The sequence below is a fragment of the Phyllostomus discolor genome, chromosome 4, assembly GCF_004126475.2.
Source record: "Phyllostomus discolor isolate MPI-MPIP mPhyDis1 chromosome 4, mPhyDis1.pri.v3, whole genome shotgun sequence".
NCBI lineage: Eukaryota > Metazoa > Chordata > Mammalia > Chiroptera > Phyllostomidae > Phyllostomus > Phyllostomus discolor.
Window position 1 is genome coordinate 1512031 of NC_040906.2, and position 25933 is coordinate 1537963.

General features: G+C 67.5%; 1 protein-coding gene across 1 annotated transcript in view; it reads left to right on the forward strand.

The window, feature by feature from the left end:
* Positions 1-973: 973 nt before the first annotated feature.
* Positions 974-25933, forward strand: part of PER2 (period circadian regulator 2) — a 30129-nt gene continuing 5169 nt past the window's right edge. The window contains 24 exon segments of the mRNA XM_036022639.1: positions 974-1129; positions 7265-7511; positions 7950-8009; positions 9357-9511; positions 10740-10861; positions 11795-11996; positions 13564-13615; positions 14494-14636; positions 16081-16159; positions 18182-18288; positions 18821-18974; positions 19103-19148; positions 19150-19209; positions 19972-19983; positions 19985-20021; positions 20024-20064; positions 20066-20098; positions 20447-20531; positions 21272-21434; positions 21533-21545; positions 21547-21658; positions 22428-22592; positions 23532-23786; positions 24736-25586. Coding sequence (XP_035878532.1) covers positions 7282-7511; positions 7950-8009; positions 9357-9511; positions 10740-10861; positions 11795-11996; positions 13564-13615; positions 14494-14636; positions 16081-16159; positions 18182-18288; positions 18821-18974; positions 19103-19148; positions 19150-19209; positions 19972-19983; positions 19985-20021; positions 20024-20064; positions 20066-20098; positions 20447-20531; positions 21272-21434; positions 21533-21545; positions 21547-21658; positions 22428-22592; positions 23532-23786; positions 24736-25586 — 3177 coding nt within the window. The 5' untranslated portion in view covers positions 974-1129; positions 7265-7281.

The window sequence follows — 25933 nt, forward strand, 5'->3', positions numbered from 1 at the left end:
ACAGCATTTGCTGAAAGAACAAACGGCCTCCGCCAACGTGCTCCAGGGACCAGCGCTCCGAGTCTCTGTGGCTCGCAGCCTGCCTTCCTTCGGAGAGCCTTCCTATCTCACTCACTCTTCACGGAGCCCGTGGGGGCGATTCCAGGGCCGGTGAATGTACGGTCCGCATCGCCCAACTCAGTATTTGATTAAGTTCCCTTTCCGAGAGAGGGTCCTTTCTTCCTAACGACGTGATTGGGGGCGGGGGCGTCATTCATTTCAAACGTAGGTACCTCCGTAGTTTGAATATTCCTATTTCCTGAACCAAAAACAGAGACACATAGTCTAAAAAAAAATAAGAAAGGCCTCTTGGAAGCTGACAGTCCTGGGACAAGTGTCAGCATTGGTGGCCTGGCTGGGCATGCCCCGGGAAGCTCAGACAGGGCCGCCGGGTGTCGGTCCCCTGGGCAGCCGAGCGCCTAGTAGCGATGAATGAGTGAGTAAATGAATGTGAAACGTGAATGAGAGATGTCCTTAGGGAGTTTCTCGCGGCCGTGGCCGCTGAGGACGCGCCTCTGGCCTGTCGCCGAACGTGGCAGCCTCCCTGGCCCTGGGCTTCTGCGGGAGTTCATCTGCCCCGCCGGCTGGACCGAGGTGCGTAAGAGCCGGTCCCCGTCCCCTGCCCCGCGGTGGTACGCTCCACTCCGCGCTCCCCGAGCCCGCCGACGCGGGCTGTCTTGAATGGAAGACGCCGAGGCCGGAAGTGGAAGGGACCACTTGCGAGGACGAGGAGGGGGGCACGAGCGCGCCGGTTCTTCATTGAGGAACCGACGCGATGAACATGGAGTTCCATGTGCGTCTTATGTAAAGAGAGCGACAGGCGCCGCAGCCAATGGACGTGTGAAGCTCGCAGGCCCAGCCTCCAGGTATGCAAATGAGGCTGCATCGCAACCAATGGGGGCACCGGGGGCGGGCGCCGCGCGCGCGGTCACGTTTTCCACTATGTGACAGCGACGAGTCGGCGGCGGCGGCGGCGGCGGCGGGCTACGCTGGGGACGACGCGCTGCTCTCGGCAGCTGCGACAGCGGGCGCGGGGTCCGCGGACAGACGCGCGAGGCGACCAGGAAACAGGCGAAGACGCAGCTCCACGGTGAGTGCGGGGCGGGGAGGACCGGCTCCGGGCTGGGGCGGTCACTAGTGCAGTCGCCGCCGGCTGGCTGGTTACGTAACCGCCGCCGGCCGGTGCGGCCCGGGGCCGGGGCCGGCGGGCGGGCGAGTCTGGGGTCCTGGCGGGTGGGCTCCGGGGGCGGGGGCGGCTGCGCCCCCGCCCCCGGAGGCGCGATCCCGGAGATTCCTGGGTCATGGGAATCCTTCTAGACTTGAAACTGGCCTGGAGGGTGAGGGATGGGTGGGTACTGTCATCCCCATTTTGCAGATCAAGAAACTGAGGTTCAGAGAGGTTAGAAAACTTGTCTCAGGTCCCAGAGCAGCTGTGGCCACCACACCAGCCTGTCCTTCTACAGATCATTTTCTTTTATGACCTCTCCCTCACTCCATGGGGAGAGGGCAGGGAAAGGTCAAGGCAACCAAGGGCCAGTGCAGCTGTTTCTGGGAACACGGGGAGCCCCTAGGGGAACTGGCTTCTTGCTCTGAGGCCAGAGAGCCATTTCTCCATCTGGGGAAGGGCCACGGGCGGGTGCTGGTCTAGGAGCCCTGCCTGCACAGTCCACGGGTCCCCTGGACTGGGTGAGCAGAGAGACGAGGAGGCCTGGGAACCCTGTGTGCCCCTGTGCCCGCGCTGGACTCCCCCGTTCTTACTCTCTCCCCCCAGGTTTGGTAGATGGAGGGGGCCCCACTTTGTGATACAGCAATCACACCATCCTTCTGGGGTGTTCCTTGGCTGCCAAGTCCTGGCCGTAGACAGGGGGCAGGTGCCAGCCTGCTATGCTCTTCCGGAAGGCCAGGTTAAGAGATGACAGCTCTGTTGCCATGGTTTCTGTAGCCCACGCAAATAAACCCGTGTGGTAAGCTGATTCATACCCAAAGAACAACAGAGTCGGAAGGTACCCTGGAAATCATCCAGGGCAGCCCCTCGCCTTGATGGACGAGGACACCGAGGCCCAGACACCCGCTGGGCCCGAGCCCGGGTGCTGCGGGGCTTCCCTTCACCCCGAGGGTCTCCATCTGGGTCCGGGTGAGCTGCTGAGGTTTTCTGAAAGCCTGAAATTGGGTGCTGACTCCTGACTGGACTGGAATTTTAGGGGGAGGGGCCTCAGGGCCCTCAAATGTTAAGACCCCAGGCGGCATAGCAGAAGCCCCCATGAGCACCTCCCACCCCCCTCCCCCAGCAGACAGAGTGGGGCCACTGACTTCTCCCTGGTGCCCCTACCCCCACCCCAGGGTCTCTGGTCCCAGGCTGGGTTTGACCGTTGAGTTTTTAAGTACAAGGCTAATCACTTTTTACAAGGCGCAGGGGTAAGATGGAAAAGGAGCTTTTCCACTCCTTTTTGAGGGGAAAGCTACGTGATATGCCAACACAGGGATGGTGCCGTGGGTGTTCGGAGTTACCTGTCACTGTCATCGTGGTGTGATTCACTGGTGCAGAACTAACGCAGCCCAGGCTCTCTGTGGAGGCTGGTGCTGGTGGGGGGGAGGCCTGCCCCGCTGCCCGCCGGCGGCTGCTGCCGAGTGACTCAGCTCCCGCCCCCTGCCCCCGCCTCAGTTTCCTTATCTGCAAGAAGGGGTCAGGTGAGGCCATCTTTGAGGTCTGTTTCAAGGACTGCCCCGGCAGCCACATGGGCTTCTGACATGCTCTTGCCTTCAGACCTTGTAAGGCTGGTCTGGACGGCATGTCCCCGGGAGGCCAGAAGGAAATAGAAAGGGTTCTTTTCGTTTGTACTGTTTCTCAAGCACATACTTTACTTTAGAAAAAACCCGGCCTCTGTTTTTAAATGGTGACGTAACTTCACCGGCCTCAGCGGACCTCAGGCTCTGCCGGGTCCGCGAGCGGCCGGCAGGACCTCTCCACATGCAGTCAGAAGAACCCCACTCCGCATGTACTCTCTAGAACCCCAGAGCTAGGCAGACGCCCGTGGCCCTCCCTGGCAGACACTGGTCCTCCTGTCCTCCCAGTGGGGGCCTCTGTGAGCTCTTTATGCTCCTTGCCCCACGCCTGTGACAGGTTTGTTGCTGTATCTCCCAGTCCAGTGCAGATCAGTGGCAGTGGGTGAGCAGGCGAGCGGTCCCTGGTCAGGGGCAGGGGTCATGGCCACTGGCCATGCTGAAGGCTGAGCGGGCTGCAGCCCTTAGAGGCCTGGAGGGTTTCCAGTGCTGGAGAGTTCCTTCTGGCTGGGACAGAGACTTCTGGCTAGGACAGAGAGGGACGGGAACAGCTCCGGGCGCAGGCCCTTGGGCAGCTCACTCCCCGAGGGCCGCAGCGGGGCAGCGGCGTCCAGCCTCCTCGTCCTTTCCGATCTGCGCTGGCCCGCGTCTGCGGAGTCCCGGGCGGAACTTAGAGCGCTGGAGGGTCCGGAGAGGCCGGGACATGCCGCCGCTCCCTAGCCGCCTCCCCCCCCCCCCCGGAGCTGGACGGCCGCGGTCACATTTTCCTCGGTGACCCGGCTGTTGCCATGGAGAGCGCGGTGTTTGTTGAGCAGGACAAACATTTTCTTCAGATTACAGCGGGCTGGCCTCGGGGACTTGGCTCCTACCAGGAAGCAGCGGCGGGCTGTAAATCCGGGGCGGTAAATCCCGGGCTGTAGAACACCGCCGGCTGGCGGCCGCGGCGCGCACAGGCTCCGGGATCCTGCTGCGTCAAGTGCGGGGAGAGGGAGTGTCCGTCCGCCAGGTGCGGACCAGGCTGGGCAGTGGCTCAGAGGGTCACCAGGGGGCTGGGGGCTGGGAACACAGGTGCCCAATTCGTGCACCTACGTCAAGCTGTGACCTTATGCCTTGAGACTTTTCTGCTTGTATTTATACTTCTGTGTCAAAAAGTTGATCGCCTTAGAGATTGAACTGATGCCTGATTTGCATAAGGAAATGAACTTGAACTTCCCCCTTTGGCTCAAGGCTCCTGAGCCAGAGCAGCCTTTACAGGTCCTGGGGGTGGCTGTGGCAGGCTGGGGCCCCGGCTGTGCTTGTGTTTCTTTTCTTTTTAACTATTTCTTATGGAAACTCTGAATATATGTGACAGTGGAGAGGACAGTGAAAGGAACCCATGAACCCATCAGCCAGCTTCAGAGTTTCAGCCCTTGGCCCCTGCCCACCCTCCACCCCCCTCCTCCCCCTCCTCCCCCTCCCGTATTCCTGGGAAGCCCGGCCCAGACGGTGACCTCATCGCAGTCCACACTCTGCCCAAACGGCCCTCTGTCCGGTGGGGGCAGCCCGTGCTGCCAGAGGTATGGAGGAACAACTGGAGTCCAGGCCCAAGATGAGCTCCTTTCCTTGAGTCTGACTGTCCTCCAGGGACAGAGCCCGTGTGTGGACACCTGGGAAGGGGACAGCGGAGGGGCCCCAGGGGCAGGTGTGCAGCTCCTGCCAGAGGGGCAGCCTGGCTCTCCTGGCAGCCACTTTCTGTGCCCGGCCCCTGGCACGCTGGCCCACGAGCTCCGTTCCCAGGGCTGGGAGCCTGGGGCTCCCGGGGCTGCCCAGGGCCCGGGCAGGGCTGCCCAGGTGGGTGCTCCGCAAACGTCTGTGGACGGTGGGAGGCGGCCTGCTTCGATGGGCACATCGGCCTGTCGGCTTGGCGGTGTGGGGTGGGTCCGTGAGAGCCGTCAGTGCTGAGTGGCGTGGCGCGTTTTCTGGAATGACCATGTCTGGGGCGTTTCAGTCCGGTTTGCTGTTTCACATTTCCGCCACACTTGCCTGGCCCTCTTTGCGAAAAGACTGTCTTCTTCCACCCGAGGGAGTCTTGTCCCTCCTTCTCGGTGCGCCCTGCTCAGACAGGCTGCCGGGGCCGGACGGTGACAGCCAGCAGCCCCTGAGAGGGGCCAGGCCGAGCTCCCAGGGTGTGAGGACAGCCTGCACGGTGCCTGCCCCTCCTTCCCCAGGAGGTGTGTGCGCCCGGGCGGGGCCGCTGCCCCGAGTCCTTTACCCTCGGCCGGCTCCCCCGGAGGTGAAATTCCTCCTTTTACAGCCCATGGCACCTGTCACCGTGTCTGCCCCGTCGTGGTTGGCAGCGGTGATGACAGCTGGCCTCCAGTGGACACTGACCGCACCCCAGACACCTTGCACTTGGCCCCTGTCCCCCTGCCAGCTGGTCGGAGGCAGGTGCTGCTGTGGCCCCATCTGACAGATGAGGGAGCAGGCACGGGAGATCAGGAACCTACTCGGGACCCCATGGCCAGGAAGTGGGGGGGCCGATGAAGCCCCCGCCGTCCAGGGGCTGCTCAGCAGCCACTCAGCCCTCATGATCCGGTCGGCAGGAGGGACCTGCTGTGTGCCGGGGCTGCCGGAGGACATGGGAGGGGTCCGGGAAGCTGGGTGGGCAGCCCCTGGGAGGAGGGCAGCCCCCGCCTGCAGCCCCCTTAAGGTGGGGGTCGGCTCTTGCACAGAACTCTCCAGCAGTCCCCCATCCCTGCAGAACGAACCCGGAGTCCCGAGTCTGGCTCTCCCCTGTGGGGCGCAGTTCTGGCCCTGACCTCAGAGGGCGCTCCCCTGGCCGTGGCCTCTCTGCTCCAGACTCAGCCGGCTTCTTCAGATGCCCCGCCTTTGCACTTGCCGGCCTTGCCTCGAATGTTCTTCCGCTGGCGTCCAGCCGGCCCACGCTCTTGAGTCTGTCTTAGCTCAGGCGCTTTCAGAAGCGGAGTCTTGGCAGAGAGTTCCAGTCTCCTGGGAGGGGCAGCCCGGGCAGGGCCTGCGAGGGAGGGAGGAGGAGGCGGGGCACACATACCAGAGGACGCCCTGGTCGGCCCCCAGCGGTCGGTCCCCTAGCCCCAGAGCCTCATCAGCAAGACTGCCCGGAAGAGACAGGAAAGGACAGAGAGCGGAGCTTCGGGACTGCCGTTCGGGGGCGGGGGGGAGGGGGGGACGGGACAAGGACTGATCCGCCGGCCCATCCCCCGTGGTCAGAGTTCACCTCCGCAGAGCGACTGCCCGCCCTGCCGCCTCACAGGCCCTCTGGCAGCAGCTGGCGAAGCGTCTGACGCCACACACGGCAGCAGAGGTGTGAAGCCAGGAGGAGCATGGGGGGCTGTGCCCAACCGCGGCTGGGGAGGAGCCAGGGGCTGCCGGCCTGGGGGGCGGGGCCCAGGGGGCTGGAGTCTGCCTCACGCACAGGGGCTCGGGTACGGGGTCAGACGTGTCACCTGTCGCCTAGACGTGGGCCTGCCTGCCCCCACCCTCCTCGGCCTGCCCTGCTGCTTCCTCCTCCACATGGAGCGCTGGTCCCCATGGGTGCCCTGATGTCTCCCCGCCGGCCCGAGCGTGAGCTCCCGGGGGGGCAGGAGGGCCGTGCCCTGCCACCACCCTGGGTGCCGTGTGCCGTGAGAGCACGCCAGGCACCACCACGCCGTGTCTGGACCCAAGCTGGCGAGTTCTGCATGAGCCCCATGTGCATGTGTGCGAGTGTGGCACAGCCTGCCGCCTCACTGTTGCACACTGCCCCCGATGGGCTCGTTCATGCCCCCGCATTCCCCGCGTCAGCGTGCCCCCTCTTCAATGGGCGTGGGGCGCGCCCCAGTGCCGCCCTGCGGGTTCTGCCCCCCACGGGGAGTGTGGGGGGCAGTGGCCGTGAGGACACTCAAAGGGGACGGCGTCAGGCCCTCAGCGCCACGTCGGTAGTTGCCCCCGTCCGGTGGCGCCTGTGCCCAGCTGGCGTCCGGCCCGTTTCCTTGAGTGCAGGAGGCTGTGGGGCACGTTCTGCCTCCTGGGGACCCCCCTCCACGTCACCCCTCCCCACCTGGAGCCCGAGGCCGGCCTTTGGGAGCCCTGTCAGGGGGTCCCCTCGCCCTGATGTCCTGGCCTCTGGGCCCGGAAGGTGAGAGAAGGGGGTTACGCACCCACCCGCAAGGGGCCGGGGCGCCAGCAGCTTCTCTGTCCCCACACCTGGGGCCCCAGGGCTGATCGGCTTTCGTGGCTCCCCTGACCCCCGCCACGCCCTTCCCTAGTTCCTGGCCGGCGGGCCTCCCTGACTGAGAACGCATGAGAGAGCCCGGTGATGCCCGCGGGTGGCCGGCAACTACCCCCTCACTTGGCAAAACTGAGAGAAGGCTCCCCGGGCAGCCCTGTGACGGCGGCAGTGGCCACGGCGCGCAGTCTGGCTGACGACGTGTCTCCCCTTTGCCAGCTCCCTGCAGGGCCACCATGAACGGATTCTCGGGCTTTGCCCCCGGCCCCAGCAGCCCCACCCGGGACCCCGCGGAGCCCGCGCCCAGCCAGGCCCCGCTCCCGGAGGACGTGGACATGAGTGGCGGCTCGAGCGGGACCGAGGCCATGGAGAACAGCTCCACGGGACAGGACTCGCGGGGCAGCGACTGCGACGACAGCGGCAAGGAGCTGCAGATGCTGGTGGGGCCGCCGGGCGCCCACGGGAGGTAGGGCCACCGGGCACCACCTTCGGGCCCCGTTTCTGCCATCACCTGGTGGCTCTGCGGGTCTTTAGATCGTGCGGGTCAATTTTCTCCCCAGGGTTTTGAAACTCTTGTTAACTTAGAACTGGAACACCCCAGGGTCTGCCCTTCCCCGTCCTGCTGCCAGGGCTGGTGTTGCAGGGCCGCTCACCCGAGGAGCAGTGCGGGCGTAGCAAGGGGCGGGGAGCAGGCGGCGAGGTGGGCAGCCGGGCAGCCTCTGCGTGCCGCAGACGGCACGGCCTTGCTCCCTCAGCCTGGGGTCCCCGAAGGTCTTACGTTCCCGTGGGACCTCAGCCGCGTGTCTCTTGTGGTGGTGGGACCAGCCTGTCCCCGAGGGAGCGTGGGGGGTGCGGGTGTGGTGCAACGGTCTCTGAGCTCTGTCTCCGTTTCCCGTCCCCGCAGCCCGGATGCCTTCAGCCTGATGCTGAAGTCGGACCACCACCCGTCCACCAGCGGCTGCAGGTGAGGCCCCCGAGACCCGTCGTTGGAGGTCAGGTTCCGGGGGGATGGGACTTGTTTACGCTTCAGCTAGAGCCTGTTAGCCCCCTCAGACACTGGCCCCCACTGGCTGCCCACAGCCCCCTGAGCCGCCCTGGGTCTGGCACCGTCCAGCTCTCCCCCAGCGGGCTTTGTCCGCCTATGACACGCGTCCACCCAGGACGTCCTCGCCCCGCTGGGATATCTGTGACAAACGTATCCGTAGTTTCCTGCCCACAGACATTGTCGCACCTGCTGGAACCACAGCCAGATCTCGGTCCCGGGCACAGGGCACTTCCCCGTCACCCAGACCCCGGGAGGATGCCCATCATTCTCTCGGTCCCTTCTGTGCTGCACGGGCCTGCCTCCCTCAGCGGGCGCCCACCGGCCCTGCCTCCCCATCTCTGCTCCTTCAGTCCGAGGGCCCTTCTTTCCAGCTCCTCCTCGGGGGTCCTCCTGGGCTCGCCGTGCTCGCTCACGCCCCAGCACACCATGGCTATCCTCCGTGGTCAGTATCACGAGACCCCTCTCCAGCTGAGACAGACAGGGAGGGCCCAGCTCGGCCGTTGGTCAGTTCAACTAGGTGGTGGGTTGACCAGCAGGCCTTGCTGGGCACGGCCCACACCCCACTCGGGGCGTAGAGGGGAGAGCCAGCCGGAGGGACGTCCAACTCATCACTTGGGCTGAAGCAGTGGTTCCCCAGGGGCGAGTCTTTTCTGTCTGGAGACACATTCTGTGGCCCCAGCCGGTGAGGGTGCTGCCGGCCCCCAGTAGGTATGCACCTGAAAATAGAAGGCGGGGGCGAGAGGCAGCGGGCGTTCATCTGAGAGCACAAAGAACAGCTGTCAGGACGCACTGGTGCCGGCAGACACCCAAACAGCGCCCCGAGCGGGAGGCGGGGGGGGGGGGGGGGGTCCGTGAGACGGGAGGGAGGGAGCCATCTCACCCACAGAGGGAAGGCAAGGCGGCTCTCTCCGGCTGGTGAGGCACTGGTGGCGCTAATCCTAAACGACGCCTTCACCTCCAGTCTGGCAGCTGTACCGCCTGCTGTCGTTACCTTTGCCTTTGCGAGCGGCGCTCTGGGACCCGGCGTTGCCCGTCTGAGCGTGCCCGAGGCCCGGGGCCACGAGCACAGGCAGTCCCTCGGCCGGGGCAGCTCTGAGTCCACGTCCAAGCCGCTCCGTGCATGTCGCTGCTCACCGGGGCGAGGCCGGGGGTGCCGAGAGGAGCCCCGAGGACCCAGGTGTCCCGGGGAAACCGGACTGGACTCGAGTTTCTCCAGAAAAGGGCCCGGAGGCGAACGTCTGACCACCCCTTTGTCTGCCCCCGCAGCAGTGAGCAGTCCGCCAAAGCCGACACACACAAGGAGCTGATCCGCACGCTCAAGGAGCTGAAGGTGCACCTCCCCGCGGACAAGAAGGCCAAGGGGAAAGCCAGCACGCTGGCGACCCTGAAGTACGCCCTGCGGAGCGTGAAGCAGGTGAAAGGTGCGTCCGCCGGGCGGGTCTGTTCCGGCCTGTGGACGCAGCTTCTTGCCGGCCCCAGTGAGAGCTGGACGGGGTGGGGCTTGGGGCCCAGCTGACTCAGGGGGAGGGACTCAGGAGTCCGGTGAGGCCACCCTGACTGGGAGCCTCCTTTCACTCGTGCCCCACTCCTGGCGGGAAAGGACAGAGCAGGGAGAACACCAGCTGGTAAAAGAAACCCATTTACAAGACGCCACTGTGCTGCTCCGGGCTGGGGCCGGGGCTCGGCGGGGCGAGGACAGTGTGCGTCCCCCAGGCTGCGGCTGGAGTTGGGGCCCCTGATGTCCTGGCAGTAGGAGCGGCCGGGAATGGAACCGAGGCCACCCCTCCCCACCCCCAGCGGCCGACTGCGGACCGCCGCCTTGAAAAGATGGCGGCGACGGCGCTCATCCCGGAGAGGCAACGTCTTCCAGCGGCTTCACACCTGACCCTGGGCTGTCCGTTTCCGTTCTGCCAGGGCCCCCCCGAGCTGCCGGGGTGGTGGTCTGCGGGCCGGCGGGCCCAGCGTCCCCTCCCACCGCAGGCGCGCTCAGAGATGGGCCCTCCAACGCCCAGCTCCCTCCCACCTGAGGGCGTCCGTCCACCCGTGTGGGTCTGGTCGTTAGGGGGCAGCACAGGACGCCTTTAGCGCCCGTGGGCGGACTGGCCGGGGGCTGTGTCTGAGGACCCAGTGCAGAAGCCGCCTCCCCAGAGCCTGGGAACAGACACCGCTGCCGCCCAATCGCGAACCGTGGGGCTCAGACACCTCCACGCCCTCCACTCGGAGCCCCTAAGCACCTCCCTTCACCGGGTGCTACCACCGGCGGACACCCGTGGCCCGGGTCTCAGACCCCCACGGTGCCTCTGTCCCCAGGCCGGGTCCCCGGTGCCCCTGTGCTCGTTGGTCTGGATGGGTGTCCAGCTGAGGCCGCAGGGAGGCAGAGCAGGGCTGCCGCAGCCGACCTGCGTGGGGGCGGGGACGCAGCCCGGGACTGACGCCCTGGTGGGGCACGTGGGGCCTGGCGCGCTCTGGGCGGAACCCGGCGCCGTGTTAAGATGACGTGTACCTGTCGTTTAAAAACTGTCACGGAGGGCTTTCTGATTTCCAAGGGCAACCCCAGGCCCCTGTTTGCTTTGCCCGCTCCGTGTGCACGTGCCGGGAGGTGGGCCCCCCGCCCGCGCGTCACAGAACCGCGCCCCGTCTCTCCCGCAGCCAACGAGGAGTACTACCAGCTGCTCATGTCCAGCGAGAAGCCTGCGTGCGGCGCGGACGTGCCCGCCTGCACCCTCGAGGACATCCAGAGCGTCACCTCCGAGTTCATCCTGAAGAATGCGGTGAGTGGTGCGTGCGTGCGTGCGTGCACGTGTGCACTCGGGCGCGTGGTCCTTCCGCCGAGCCCCGCCCCCGCCGCTGGCTGGGGGCGGGGCAGCCGGGGGCGGAGTCTCAGGAAATGAGTCCGGACCTCGAGGAAAAGAAGTGAAGTCCGCTGCTCAGGGTAGAGCCCCTCGCAGACGTCTGTAAGAGGCTGTCCCCTGCTGGCCACTCCGCCCTGTGCCTCCCATGTGGGAAGACACCCCCACCTCGACCGAGTGGCTTGCCCTGCAGGGTGAGGACACCCCAGGGGACGTTTGGTCACTCCGTGGGTGGTGCCCTGGGACTGGAACTCAGCTGCAGGAGACTGCAGAGCTCACGCATTAGGTGGTTCATAAAGGAGGGGCCCCGGAGGTCTGGGGAGGGGACACGGGCCAGCCGTGCCCTGAGCCCCCAGGTCTCAGGGAGCAGAGCGCAGGGCAGGCAAAGCTGCCTGGTGACTGGGCTCCCGCGCTGCCCACCTCCTTCCTCCAGCACCCCCCGCCCCCCGCAGCTGTGAACTCGAAGGGCCCGGAGCCCCTGGCAGCCCCCGGCACCCCCCGGCACCCCAGGGGAGGAACACGCCAGCCCAGGTGACAGAGGGGGAGGGGAGCGAGGCCCTTCCACCTCCAGATCAGCCAGCCCTGGCACTGGGGGCTCCGTGCCCAAGAGTCCTGAATGGGCATCTCTGGGGATCGGCACCCCTGGGTTCCTTTTCGCAGTGGAACCCCGATGTGGTTCTTCAAACACTCTCCTGTTTGGACCCCGCTGTGTAGGAGGGAAGTGGAGTGATTCTGATCAGGGCCCAGGACCCGCCCCACCTTCCACGCTCCTGCCCCCCCCCCCCCCCCCCCCCCCGCCTCAGCGCCCCTCCTGTCGCCCCGCCCACTCTCACCGCGGCCTGTGCTTCCTTCCAGGACATGTTTGCCGCGGCCGTGTCCCTGGTCACCGGGAAAGTCCTGTACGTCTCCGACCAGGTGGCCTCCATCTTCCACTGCAAGAGGGACGCCTTCCGTGACGCCAAGTTCGTGGAGTTCTTGGCGCCCCACGACGTCAGCGTGTTCCACAGCTCCACCACGCCGTACAAGCTCCCACCCTGGAGCGTCTGCAGCGGGGCAGGTGCGGCCCAGGCAGCGGCGGGGGCGGGGGCGGGGGAGGGCGCTGGCCACCTCTCCTCGGCCGGAGACCAGGCCACGGCCATCGCCGCCCTCTGTCCCAGCGAGAGGTCCAAGGGTGTTTGTTCAGCGTCGGTCCAGGGAGAAGGACAGTCTTTCCATACTTTTAAGGGGCGGGGGGGACATCGCAGAGGCTGCTGCGTGTGGGAGGAGGCCTTTGGACGGGAAGTGGCTCTGAGCGGCCGGCGCGGGGCCGGGTCTGCGGAGTGTGCGCAGGCTGGGGCACATCTGGGGGTGTCCGCGGAGGGGGCTCCCACTGCTCCCGTGCATGCCCGTGGCTGCCTCCGGCGTGATGGCGGGACTGAGTCCGGAGGGCCTGGACACCGTCCCGGCACCCGCGCAGGTCTTGCCCGTAGTAGGTGTGGGGGACTTGGTGACCAGACAAGACTCAGCAGAAACCTGGGTCAGGGCCCCGGCACCGGGGCTGCAGGAAGGGGCCCCCCCTTCAGCCCAGGCCGTCCCCACAGCCCCTCCGGCTTGCAGTACCCAGGGTGGCCAGTGGGCGTCCCCCAGCAAAGTGTCGCCCTCACTGGGCTTGGACTGCAGAGCTGAGGGCAGAGGAGGGGCCGAAGCTCCAAGGGGTACCGAGGGGTGAAGGGGAGGAGGACGAGGCCAGGGGTCCCTAGACACGCTGGGGCAGCCGTTCTGGGCCCAGAAGCACAGCAGGCGTTCGGGTGACTCTCGGGCAGAGGACACTCGCTTTTGGCTCCGGATGGAGAGCCATCCCCTTGCTCCCGAAACGCTGCCCGAGAACCGTCCACTCAGATTGCTGGTGCATGCAGGGTGTGTCTGCGGGGGCCCCAGGCAGTGCTGGTCCCCGCACGAAAGGGGCTCCGTGCGAACAGGCTGCCGCCCCATCCCTGAGGGGCGTGACGAGTTTTTGCCTGGGTAAGAAAGAAAAGGGCCCGGTGACATCTTGGAGGCCTGTCCCGGCCTGTGGTGTGTCGTTTCCTTGTCTGGTGACTGCGCTGCTTCCCCTCATCGCTGCGGCGTGGGGAAACGACGGAGTGAACGGTCGCGTCTGAACGCCCTTTGTTCCGGGACCCTTCCCCTCGCCTGTGCTGGGGTCGCCCCGCTGACCCCTGTTCCTGCAGGGCGTGTCTTTAAAGGAGTTAGTGAACAGATTGACGTCAGCCGTGAAAAGCTGGCCGTCGTTTCTGTCAGAACCGAGTATCCCCCCAAATAGGTCGGTCGCCACGCTTAGGGCTTTCTGTGCAAAGGCCCTGCCCGTCAGTCAGTGTCTCGCAGAGTTCAGAGGTCGGTCAGCGCGTCTGGGGCGGCGTGTGAGCCATCCCCAAGGTGGCAGACTCCTGCCTGCCTGCGGGGACTCGCCCTACTCGTGAAACGAGACTCCACGTCAGCCAGAGCTGGGGGGGACATGCCCCGAGGCCCCACAGTGGGCGGGTCGGCCTCGCCCCCGGGCTCCGGCCAAGGCAGGCGTGGGTCCAGGGAACGGGGCGCCAGCTGTGCGTAGTCGTGTCTCGGGTGCTGACTTGGGGTGTTTCTCCCAGATTCTTTCACTCAAGAATGCATGGAGGAGAAGTCTTTCTTCTGCCGCGTCAGGTAAGCCTGGCGCTCCTAACCTGGAAGCGGCACGACCCTTCCGCCCCAAGCCCTGGTGGGGCGAGGAGGTGGCCTGGGTGTCTCCCCGCGTCCCGGCTTTGCCGGAGGGTGGGGGAGGGCTGTGCCCTGTCCTGGGGGATTCCTGCAAAGGGGGTGGAAGCACCTGGTTGAGCTGCATCTGAAAGGTGCGGGGCTAAGACAGCCCTGCAGCCCTGCAGCCCTGCAGCCCCGTCCGCGCCGAGCTCCTCGAGGGGCCCGAGGAGGCTGGCCTTGCCGTCGCCACCTGGAAATGGGCCAGAGGGCCTCGCCCGGGGAGGCGGGGACGCCAGGGTCCCCGAGGACCCCCAGACCGTGTGCAGGCTTTGCTCCGAGCATGCCTTTTTTGAAGCGAGTTTTCCGGGAAAGCCCAAGAGCTTTCCCAGCAGGCTTGTGGCCTGAAACGGGGAGCCGGCTGAGCACCTCGCCGCAGTGTCAGAGGCCGACCCCCCCCCCACACACAGTGGGGCCCTCAGAAGTTGGGCTGCGACCCCCCCTGCTGGAGCAGCATCCCTTCCCCCGTTGAAATGCAAATGGCTCTGGAGATGGGTGCAAAGGCTCGCTCACTGCCCAGGGCTGGTGACTTAGGTCTGCGGGTCATGGGCACTCTGAAGGTGGGCGGGACAGAGGCCAGGGGTGGTGGGCCCAGCTCCTCGGTGGGGAGGGGCACAGGCCGCAGGGGGAGGGGCATAGACTGCAGGCCCGGGCAGCCGTCCAGCTCCCCTTGGCGGGCATCCGTACCTCCAGTGGAGGGGTGACAGCCAGCGGTGGGGGCCGGAGCCGGCAGTGAGGGACGTCCCTCCGGCCCTGACCCCGCCCTCTAACGACCCTCTCCTCTCCAGCGTCGGGAGGAGCCCCGAGAGCGAGGTCCGCTACCACCCGTTCCGCATGACGCCGTACCTGGTCCAGGTGCCGGAGCAGCGGGGCGCCGAGAGCCAGCTGTGCTGCGTGCTGCTGGCCGAGAGGGTGCACTCGGGCTACGAAGGTGACGGCAGGCCCGGGCCGCCCGGCTCCTCTGGTCCCCAGTCCCTCCCCTGGGTCAGACCCTTGTCTGTGGGGGCTCCAGCCCGGCTCCCGGGCCCTGGGCAGGGCCTCCTGCCCCTCAACACAGCACACCCGCCTGTGTCACCCGGCCCGCCCAGCTGCCTCCCTGCACAGTCACCGGCTCACGTGCTGATGCCTGTCACCCATGCCCAGGCCGTCGCCATGACCATGGGTCCTTTGCCTTCCCCAGCCACTGCCTTCTGTCTGAGTAGTGGCAGCAGCCCTGACAGGTCTGGTGCCCAAGTCCCTGCCTCCCCTGTACCCCCCAGGGCTCAGCCCCAGGCCCTCCGTGCCAGGGATGCCGGCACCACTGAGAACCCCACTCCACCCCCACCCCTAATCGAGAAAGTGCGAGCCTCCTCCCCGCCCTCCTTGGCCGGTCCTGCCTTCCCAGGTCTGCCAGCTCCTGCCCTTAGGCGGCCCCTGGCCCCCAGCTTTGCTCCTGCTGCACCCCATCCCCGCCTGTAACAACCCAGTCACCGCAGCAGGGTCCTTTCCCGGCCCTGCTGGCTCCGCAGGCCACCTCCTGCCCCCAAACACCCAGATCTGGGTTCTTTGAGGCCTTTTGCCGCCTGATCCCACCCTCCAGGTGACCCTCCTAAGTAGCTGGCGACAGGGTTCGCACCAGCCGCAGCTCCTAGCTGGGAGCCCCAGGTCTCGCTGTGGCAGCTGCACAAAACCTGTGACCTTAGAGTCCCTGCTGGCAGGCGGGGGCAGGGCTGCACCCTTCCGTGCTGAGGGCGTCCTCCTGGCGGGCACTGCGCCCTCCCACCAAGGCGTTTTCCTGGCAGCGGGAATGTGCTGGGCATGCGGCGTCCTCCCGGCTGCCCGAGGGGACCCTGTCCAGAGCATGGTCTCCCAGACGTTCTGGGAAGGGCGGCAGGGTCACTTAGGTCCCACAGGCTATCCCCCCGAGCGGTCAGCGTGTCCGTCGCGGACGGAGCAGCTGGGATTGTGCGTGTTCTGTCCACGGACCTGGGAGCAGAGCGGAGGGAGTTCTGGATGCAGGGTTCCCGCCGTGCTCGTTGCCTTTGTCCGCCTCGGGGGCTGGGAGGTCCCGATGAGGTGGTGACGTTGGCTGAGAAGTTTGAGTCCAGATGCTCAACTCAGTTTAGGAGGAATCTGTTCAGCTCGGCCGGTAGGGTCTTAGAAGCCTTGGCGACGGCCTGGGCTCCCGGAGAAGCCGGGGCGCCAGCACGCGGCCCTGGGAACGGGCCCCCTGGCCGCCCGGGCCGGCCGGTCCCCAGAGCGGCGGGCAGCTGCCGAGTCCATGTCCCCTTCGCTTGGCGCCCGCCCCTCGGGGGCCACGTGGCCACTAGTCCTGCCGCCACGTTACGGACGCGTTTCTCAGGGTCCGACGTTTGACCCGAGTTCTGTTCTTTCAGCCCCTAGAATTCCCCCGGAAAAAAGGATTTTCACGACCACACATACACCCAATTGTTTGTTCCAGGACGTGGACGAAAGGTAAGCCCCGAGGTGCTGTCCCTGCTGCCCCCACGCTCGTGCCGCGTGCACGTCTCAGAGCCAGCGAGGCGTCCTCGGCCCCGGGCCCCTCCCCAGACACTCGGGGTGCGGCCGTGTCTCGGTGGTCACCTCCGGGCGAAGGAGAGCTCGGTGAACGGGTTACTGGGCCTGCGTGTTGCTGTGGTGACCAACGGAGACTCTCGCGTGTCCTTGGGCCGTGAGATACTTGTGGGTCACACTCAAAGACCCTGAGACGTGCCCCTGTGAGCGGGATGCTGGGGGGGGGGGGCTGTGTTTAAACTCCTTTCAGAGTTGGACAGGACTGGGCGCTGGTGCGGGTGGGGACGGCGTGCCGGGGACGGCCGCACACGCGTGGGCACCGCCCCCCGTGGGTGTCGCAGCCAGGACGCTGCAGCTGCTCCAGGGGCACGGACATCTGAGGGGTCCGGGTGCCCCGGCACAGGGCCAGGGGCCCCGAGCGCCTCCCCGGCCGCTCTGGCACAGACGCGCGGGGACAGAAAGGGCTGCCGGCCGCCGGCCGTGGTCGGGAGGGGAGTTCTCAGGGACCCACGGGAAGCAGACGGGGCAGCCCAGCAGACCAGCTCTCTGAAAGGGGCCAAGGTCGCCTCCACAGACACTGTCGAGGGTCAGGGCCTCCCCACCGCCCACCCCTGGGTGCAGGCCACAGGGCCTCCTGGGAAAGGCCTGCTCTCAGGCGGCCGGGGACCAGCAGCCTCCAGCTCCGAGCTGCGCAGGGGCCGGCCGCCAGCCACCTGCGGCGGGACTGGGGAGAGAAGGCTTCAAGGCCCAGGCTCCCGGGCCGCACCGGCCCTGCCTGACCAGGGCCCCCGAGGGTGGGGCCTGGGAGCTGCGTTTGTGAGGCAACCCCGGGAAAACTTTTATTCCTCCAAGAATCTAAGAACTGTCTGCAGCCGGGCCCGGGAGTCGACTCAGTGTCAGGCAGGAAGGAGGGTTGGCAAGCAGTTGTGTGGATGCTGTGGGCCCACCGCCCACGCAGCTGCCCCCAGCAAAGCTGCCACCTCCTCTTCCCCCTCCCCCTCTCTTCCCTCCCCTTCCCCTTCTTCCTCCTCCTGTTACCCCACCCCCGCCCCCACGGGCCAGGCCTGGAGCCCGGAGGACATCGGGAACATTCTGTACATCCGGCCAAAGGAAAACACAGGCCCGAGAGAGTTCCGCACCACGGGGGGGGGGGGGCGTGGGGGGGGGCCGGGGGGCACATTCCAACACTCCAAGGAGAATGGCCTTCCACGTGAGCAGGAGAGTTTGGAAAGTATCGGTGTGGACTCCAGCGCAGCCGAGGAGAGGGTGGAGCTGCAGCGCACAGGAAGGGAGGGGGCACAGGACCGCGGAGGGGGCGGGGCAAGGTGAGGGGGCGGGGCCCGGCATAAGCGGGAGGGCTCCGCAGAAGGTGGACGTGAAGCCTTTCTCAGAAAGCAAATGGACAGCTCCCACAAGACCGGTGGCCCGGAGGATGGCTCCTGGGGCCGGAATGGTGACCCCAGGGAAGCCACGGTGGAAGGGCCAGAGCAGGCAACCCTCCTGAGTGGGAAAAGATGCAGGCGTGGCCTCCAGGTGCAGGCAAAACTCGTTAAAAAAAAAAAAAACCAGCCCACGCCAGGCCACACCTGGCCAAACCCATGCAACCCAGAGAGGAGACGGACCTGCGGAGAAGACGAAGAAAAACCACTTTCAGGGCGGACTCTCCCGGGGGATGAGACAGCTTGGGGGCGCCCAGCCCCTGCCTGTGGGCCGCCCGGGGCCTCAGCGCTGCCTTCCAGGCCGGGGGGGCACTGTCCTCTTTGCCGGGGGGATCTCGGGAAAGGCCATCGCTCTGTTGGCCTGGTCCCCAGATTCGGTCCCCAGGGGGCCTGCCGCCTGCCCCTCTCCCCGTGACGGACGGGCAGTTTTGGGGTGGTCAGCTGGCCCGTCGGGGCGCCGCACTCACGGACGTGAGCCTGAGCGCGGCTGCAGCGGTGACCCCCGTGTGCGCTTGCCTTGCAGGGCCGTCCCCCTCCTGGGCTACCTGCCCCAGGACCTGATCGAGACCCCCGTGCTCCTGCAGCTGCACCCCAGCGACAGGCCCCTGATGCTCACCATCCACAAAAAGAGTAGGTCCCTTTCTCGCTGTCCCCCCTGCCCCCAGGGCTCTGACAAAAGTGGTGCCTGCCCGGGCGTGTCCTGGGGTCCGACCCGCTCACAGTGCGTGGGGGGCAGGCACCATCGCCCGCCCCGGCCCTGGCGCTGTCTGCCCGTTCCTTTGGGGTCCCCGGTCCAAGCAGCATCTCACTCTCACTGCTGGCGACCCTGGCAGGTGGGAGGAGGAGACACAGGGTCCGCCTTAGTGGGGGCGGGGAGGGAATGGCCAGACTGGGGTGGTGGACGCTACGTGTGCCCCCAGGCCCAGGCCTCGCAGAGCCAGGCGGCCTTGGAGGGGCCCCGCCACAGCTGGCGGCCCGTGACCTCCTGCTGCTGCCGGCAGCCTCGGAGCGGCGGGGAGCACAGTGGGGGCCGGAGGGCTGCAGCTTGGGGCAGGTGTCGGCGGCCCCCCGAGGTGTCTGGAGGCCCCATGCTCGGGGACCTCGGCGGGTCTCGTCCCGCGAGCCTGGCTGCCGCCCGCCTGAACGCCGTCTCCTCTCCCAGTCGTGCAGGCCGGCGGGCAGCCGTTCGACTACTCGCCCCTCCGGTTCCGCGCCCGGAACGGGGAGTACGTCACGCTGGACAGCAGCTGGTCCAGCTTCATCAACCCCTGGAGCCGGAAGATCTCCTTCATCATCGGGCGGCACCGAGTCCGAGTGTGCGTGCTCCCGGGGCCCCGGGCCGTGCTGGGGAGCCACTGGGAGGGGCAGCCCGGGGGTCTGCAGGGAGGAGGCGGGCCCCGCCGGGGTGTGTGGCGCGGCCTGCCTGACCGTGACCACCACACAGGGGCCCCTTGAACGAGGACGTGTTCGCGCCGCCGAGTGCCGAGGAGCCGCCCCCCACACGCGGGCGTCCAGGAGCTCACGGAGCAGATCCACCGGCTGCTGCTGCAGGTGGGCGCCCAGCTGGCGACAGCCCCCGCCTGGCGGGCAGCCCGAGCGCTGCCCTGGGTCCTGGGGCCCCTCCCCCACCCCGGTGCCTCACCCCACGCTGCACCCTGGGGCCTGTTCTCCCCCCACCCAGTGTGGGGGGTTGGGGTGGAGCCTGTGCCAGGTCTGGGGCGGCCCCGGCCTCGTACTTCCGGGGTGTCTGCCTCTGACCCGCAGCCCCGGGCGAGCAGCTGAAAGACGCGCTTTCTGCTCCCCAGCTCAGCCCCCAAGGCCGGGGTCAGACCCCAGGCGAGACCTCCCACGTGTGGATGGGGGTCCCCCCAATCCAGGACGCTGCGCTGGCAGCGGGAGGGTCTTGGGAACGCCTGCCCCCATCCCTGGGACGTGGTGCTCACAAAAAATCAGCGTGACCACAGCGCCCCTGTGGCTCAGCAGCTCCTGCACCCTGGGCAGCCGACGGGGTTCGGGGGTGGGGACTGTAATGCTCCGGGCTGTTTCCGAAACCCCAGGTAGAGCCGAGACCGGCCCGGTCCGTGAGCTGGGAGTGGGGGTGGGGGTGGCTGGACGGAGTCCCTCTTAGGGGGTCTCCCGCAAACCCGAGTCCGCGGACTCTGGTGCTGCAGGTGGAGGTTGAGAGTCTGGTGCCACCTCCTGACCCCTGGGCCCCCACGCAGCGCCCCCTCATCCTCGCCCAGCGCCCCCCCTCCCGGGCAGCTCCTGGGCCCCCCGAGCCCCAGACCCAGGCCTCCTGTCTGCTCCCCACAGCCGGTCCCCCACAAGCGGCTCCAGCGGCTACGGCAGCCTGGGCAGCAACGGTCCCACGAGCACCTCATGAGCCAGACCTCCTCCAGCGACAGCAAACGGCCACGAGGAGGCGCGCCGGCGGAGAGCCGTAGGTCCCCTCTGCCCGTGCCCACCCACGCCGCACCCCGCCCCGCCGACTCGGCGCCTGGGGCTGCCCCTAAACCCCGCTCCCGGGGACTGACTTGGTCGTCTCTCGACGAGAACTGCAGCAGCTGGAGCTGGGGTGGAAGGTCCGGGTGACAGTACTCAGAGCGGGCAGGAGGGGGCCGAGGGGACTCGCCTGCGGGAGGGCGGAGAGCCTTGTGCTCCCTGCGTTAGAGCCGGGGCCGCCGTGGGTCCGACTCCCTCCTCCGAGCGTCCCCCGGAGCCCCCCTCTGGGCGGGGCCTGACCGTCTCTGTGAGGGAGAGTAATGTGTTCGTTTCGGTTTTCTTCCAGGAAATGCCCAAAAACGGTAGTAAGGTCAAAATGAAAAGTCACTATTCCGATGAGTCCGGAGAACAGAAGGGAAAATCTGCTACAGGTAAAAAAACTACTTGTTTCCTTAGCGACACTGTAGTCTGGCGAGGTCTTCCCGGCGTTCGCCTCCCCCGTGGGTGGCGGGGAGTCACCTCTCAAACCCGTGCGCCCTTCGGGCAGCGGGGCCCTCACCCCTTCCCCACGCAGCCCTGTGTTCTGTGCGGAGGCTGGTGCCCTGGCCCTGGGGGGCTCTCCCTCGCCCCCTGTGCTCAGGCCGCCCTCCTCCCAGAAGCTTCCCGTGAGGACCTGGGGCCAGAGCTCACCTCTGACCGGGGTGCTCGGCCTTCGGGGCACCCAGGCGGGCACTGCTGCCCTGGTGCTGCCGGGCCTGGGGGACGCTGATGAGCGAGGCCCCCCGGGGGAACAGCGTGCAGGCGCGAGCTGAGGGCAAGGACTCCAGTGCCCTCCAGGCCGCCGCACTGTGCTCACCCTGGGCCCGGGCTGTGCCGGGCCTGACGGACCTCGGAGAGCTGGGGGATACCGACCGACCGAATAACCCCCCATGAAGTTCAGGAGCACAAGCAAGACCCGGCCTTTCCCACTGCCCAGTCCCCTGACCCTGGAGACAGCCCAGACCAAGTGCCACTGAGCCCTGGGCCCCTCCTCAGGCAGCGCAGCAGGGCCCCCCCCCCCCCCCCCCCCGCCCGGGCTCCAGTGTCTGCAACTCCCCTTCGGGTAGAAACGCTCGGGGGTTTCTTGGGGGACAGCAAGTACTGACCGAAAGCAACGTTGCCGTTCTTCTAGACGCACAGAGTGGATCCCCCGCTCAGGTTGACAGCCTTCCGGACGCGGAGAAGGACAGCTCCGGCGCCAGCCCGGCCAAAGCCGCCTTTCCGGAGGAGCTGGCCTGCAAGAGCCAGCCGGCCGGCTCCTACCAGCAGATCAGCTGCCTGGACAGCGTCATCAGGTGCGGGCGCCTCCCGCCGCCCCCTCGGAGGCCGCCGCGCTCCAGGCTCGGCCAGCCGTGGGGGTGACGCTGTCTGTGACCTCCCCCGACCCCCGCAGGTACCTGGAGAGCTTGCAGCGAGGCCACCAACCTGAAGAGGAAGTGTGAGTCCCCGGGGAGCCTGCCCACACAGAAGGCCAGCGACAAGCGGAAGGCCAGAGGCAGCCCCGGGCCCCCTCCTGCAGGTGCGGCATTTGGGGGTTGGCCGTGGAGTGGCTTCTGGAGACCCCCACGGGGAGAGCCAGCACCCGGGGAGGCCCCGAGCCCCCTTCGTCCCTCCCACTGGCCCAGCAGCGGGGGGGACACAGTGGTGGGTGCAGGCTCCTTGGGAAATGACCTCGGTGCTGTGATGTCAGCAATCTTCCTGCCATCGAGAGGTGACGGTGGCTCTGGGCTCCGAGACAGGAGCCCTGGGGCTGCCCAAGGCCCCGGTGGGCCTGAGTTCCGGCAGGCTGCTTCCTGTGTTGGAGGGTTAGCTCAGTCCGACTACCTCTCAGGCCGCTCAAACGGTGTGCATGTCCCTGGAGGTCGTCGCCAGGGCTGGAAATCAGCCCCATTGGACAGCAGCACGGGTGGCTGGACAGTCACGCTGCGACGGGCAGCCTGCACCCGCCCGCAGGGAGGGCGAGCCGGCTCCTGGCCGCCCAGGCGGCCCCTCCCACAGGCCCTCGAGGCCCTGGGCTCCCAGCAGTGTGACAGCCCTGAGCGGAGTGGGGCGGGGGGGCCCTCGGCCCGGCCCAGCCGCCTGCCCCCAGAGGCCCCCCGGGTGTGAGAGCTGCGTTGCTCCCGTGGAGGGATGCCCTCGCCTCCGCCTCCCCTGGTGCATCAGCACCCGGGGACGACCTGCCACACGCCGTGGCGTGCACAGACCCTGCTGTCTCCTGGGTCCGGGGCCTGGCGAGTCGGGGGGGTTTCTCACGCGGAAGGGTCACAGTCCCCCGTGTTCTCCCACAGAGGCGGCGGCGCCCCCCAGGGTGGACAGACACGCGGGCGTGGGCGCGCACCTGACGGCGCTGGCGCTGCCGGGGAAGGCGGAGAGCGTGGTGTCGCTCACCAGCCAGTGCAGCTACAGCAGCACCATCGTGCACGTGGGCGACAAGAAGCCTCCGCTGGAGCTAGGTACGCTGGCCGGCCGGCGGGCGGGCGGCGTGGAGGGCCCGCTGGAGGCGTGCAGCTCTGGCCGCCACCTTGAAAGCTGTTCCGCGTGGCGTTGTGCAGGAGAACCTAGCACAGCCACCCCGCAAGGGGGACGGGGCGGCCCCACTGGTCCGGATCCCGGTGTGCTCTGGCGCCACCTGCTGGCCGTCTCTGCTCAGGCGTAAATACGCAACGGCACTGTGGTGGCGCGGAGCCCAGGCCTCCCTCCCGGGACCGCGTAGGGCCCTGGGACCTCTCCCTTTGTTGGGCGTTGGGCCCACGCGGCCCTGGGAGCTTGCGTCCTCTCCCCGCTTGCCCTGCCAGGCCTAGCCCTCCCCTTCAGTGTCCGCGCTTCCCGGTGCGAGGGCAGGAAGGGGCCAGCACAGGTCTGCAGGGGGGCACGGCCCAGGGCTGCCTGTGTGCGTGGCCCTCCGGGGTGCCCCAGGAGGACCCAGGACGGGCTGTGCCCAGAAAGAGGGAGACGGCCAGGCAGAGAGCCCGCGTCGCAGTCGGGGTCGGGTCCTCTCCCAGGGCGGCCTTCTTGTCCTGTCTGAGCCCCGTTCTCAGTGACCCCACCGCCACACAGTGGCCTGAAACAGGGTGGGGGCGCACAGCAGCCCCCGTCCGCTGTGTCTGTAAGCCGAGGGCAGCCAGGGAGTGCCTGCTGTCTGAGGCTGATGCCCAAGATGCCCAAGGAGACCGGCCCTGGAGCCTGGGCAGCGGGCTGTCTGTCACCACGGTCCGCCTGTGGCCGTGGGCTGCCTCAGAAGGCCGCACGGACACGCCCTGGGCTCTGCCCCATGGGGGGCGTCTCAGTGTCAGGGGTCTCAGTGTGGGGTCACCAGTTGCTCTCTAATGCTGTATGCATGGGCCCTTGCCGACTGGCCCTTGCTGACCAGCGGCCTGCGTCCCCTCCTGCAGAGATGGCGGAAGACCCTGTGAGCGGGCCCGAGTCCCTGGACTGCCTGGCGGGTGCCGCCCTACCCGGCAGCCTCGGCCCGGAGAAGGAGCCCTTCAGGAGGCTGGGCCTCACCAAGGAGGTGCTGGCTGCCCACACGCAGAAGGAGGAGCAGAACTTCCTGCTCAAGTTCAAGGAGACAAGGAAACTCAATGTCCTCCAGTCCCGCTGCCATCACTACTTGCAAGAAAGGTCCAGGGGGCAGGCGAGTGAGAGAGGTAGGTGGCGGCACCTGAGTTAAATGTGGGTCAAAAAAAAAAGAAAGCTTTATTCCTAGTAGTGCTGGGTCCGGTGTGGTTTTCAAAGCATGAAGTGTCCCCAGGTCAGGACACCTGAGTTTGCCAGACAGCGGGGGGGGGGGGGGGGACTTTGAACGTCACATCCCCACGGGAACGGCTGTGAACCGCGGTGACAGTCGCAGGCCAGCCCTGTGGAATGCAGGGCGGTGGCTTCAGTTCAGCGTCACGGACACTCCTTGCCTGGGTGACGAGAGGGGCGGGGGACCCCAGCCCATGGGCCCACGCAGACAGGGCTCCCCGAGGCCCGGGCAGGCCACAGCCTACACCACGACGACAGTGAGCACGGTACCGAGGGGCGTGGGGTGCCGGCTCCTGAGGGAGGGGAGCCCAGGCTGAGGCCGGCGGGCATCCTCCTGACTGGGCCGACAGCGCTGGGCTGCGGCCGCCAGAGCCGGGCAGGGCGTGTGGGTGGGTGCGGCTGCCCTTCAGGCCGAGAGCAGCCAGCCGGTCAGGTGACCTCAGGTCTGACAAGCCCGCACTGGGGGGCGGCGCAGAACGGCCCGCTTTTTAACGTCCTGGGACAAATGAGACCTTTCTGACCCCCCGTGTCACTGCCTTTATTTCATAAGGAAGTGGCATTTTACTGGCAAAAGAAAGCAAGAAATGTGATCTTGCAGTGAACGGTGGTCTTTTAAATTGCCTGAATCTAGTCCTGTGAAAACTGAACGTTTGCCCTGGTCTTTCTCACGGCAGCGAGTGAGCATCGGGCCACCGTGCGGTGTGCCCGGCGGTCCCCGGCTGGCCTCTGGGGGCCTGGGGCTGCTGAGCCCTCGGGCGCCTTCCAGCTTCCAGGCCTCGGGAGCTGACGTGGCGGGGATCACGCGTGCGCACCCCTGTGTTCACGCGGCCTGTTTCTCCCTCACCGCAGCCACTCCCGGGCCGAGAAACACGTCCGGAGCGGACTCGTCCTGGAAGAGAGCCGGGAAGAACAGGAAACTCAAGTCCAAGCGGGTCAAGCCCCGAGACTCCTCCGAGAGCACCGGCTCCGGGGGGCCCGCGCCGCACCGGCCCCCGCTGCTGGGCCTCAACACCACGGCCTGGTCGCCGTCCGACACGTCGCAGTCCAGCTGCCCCGCGGCGCCCTTCCCCAGCGCCGTGCCCGCCTACTCGCTGCCCGTGTTCCCGGCCCCCGGCATCCTGCCGGCGCCCGGGGCGGCGGCGGCGGCGGCACCCGTGGAGGCCCACGCCAGCTTCGCGGTGCCCACCGTGCCGACGGACACTCACCACGAGTTTGCGGTCCAGCCCCCGCCCTTCGCCGCCCCCCTGGCCCCGGTCGTGGCCTTGGTGTTGCCCGGCTACCCCTTCCCCGCAGTGACCGCACACCTGCCGCCGGCCTTCCTCCCCGGCCAGGCGGTCCCCGCCTCGCAGCCCGAGCTCCCCGGGCGGACCTCGCCCCACAGACAGCCCTGCCCTTGTCCTCGGGCAGAGCGTGGGCCACCCGTGTCCCGCGTGGCCACCCCCGCTACCCCACCGTCGGCCACCGGGCCCTCCGGCCGGGCCTCCCCGCCGCTCTTCCAGTCCCGAGGCAGCTCGCCCCTGCAGCTCAACCTGCTGCAGCTGGAGGAGGCGCCCGAGGGCAGTGCTGGGGCTGCAGGGGCCGCGGGGCCGGACTGCAGACCTGGCGCGTCCTGGGACTGGCCGCCCACAGCGCCGACTGCGCTGACCTCAAGGACGCCCTGCCACCCTTTCCCCGCGGCGGGCGGCCCCACGGCCCCCACGGTAGGTCCGCCCCTCAGGTGCAAGTGTTTTCTACTCCGGGGCCCCAGCAGGCGTTGCAGTTTGACATAATGACGTGATCAGCGTTTTCCAGTGAAACGCCCCCGTGGAGGAGACCGGGGGGGGGGGGGGGCGCTCTGTGTCGCCTTGGGGTCTGAAGGAAGGAGGGTTGGTTGTGTGGTGGCGAGTGCAAGGTCCCAGTGGCCCAAAGCGGCGGCCCGAGCGGCCGAGGCAGAGCCCCTGTGGGTGCTGCACGGAGGGCGTGCAGCACTCCCCTGCCTGTGCCCCCAGGAAAGGAGGGGGACCCAGGACGCACAGCTCAGCCTCCCAGTGTGTCTGCCGCCCTCCCC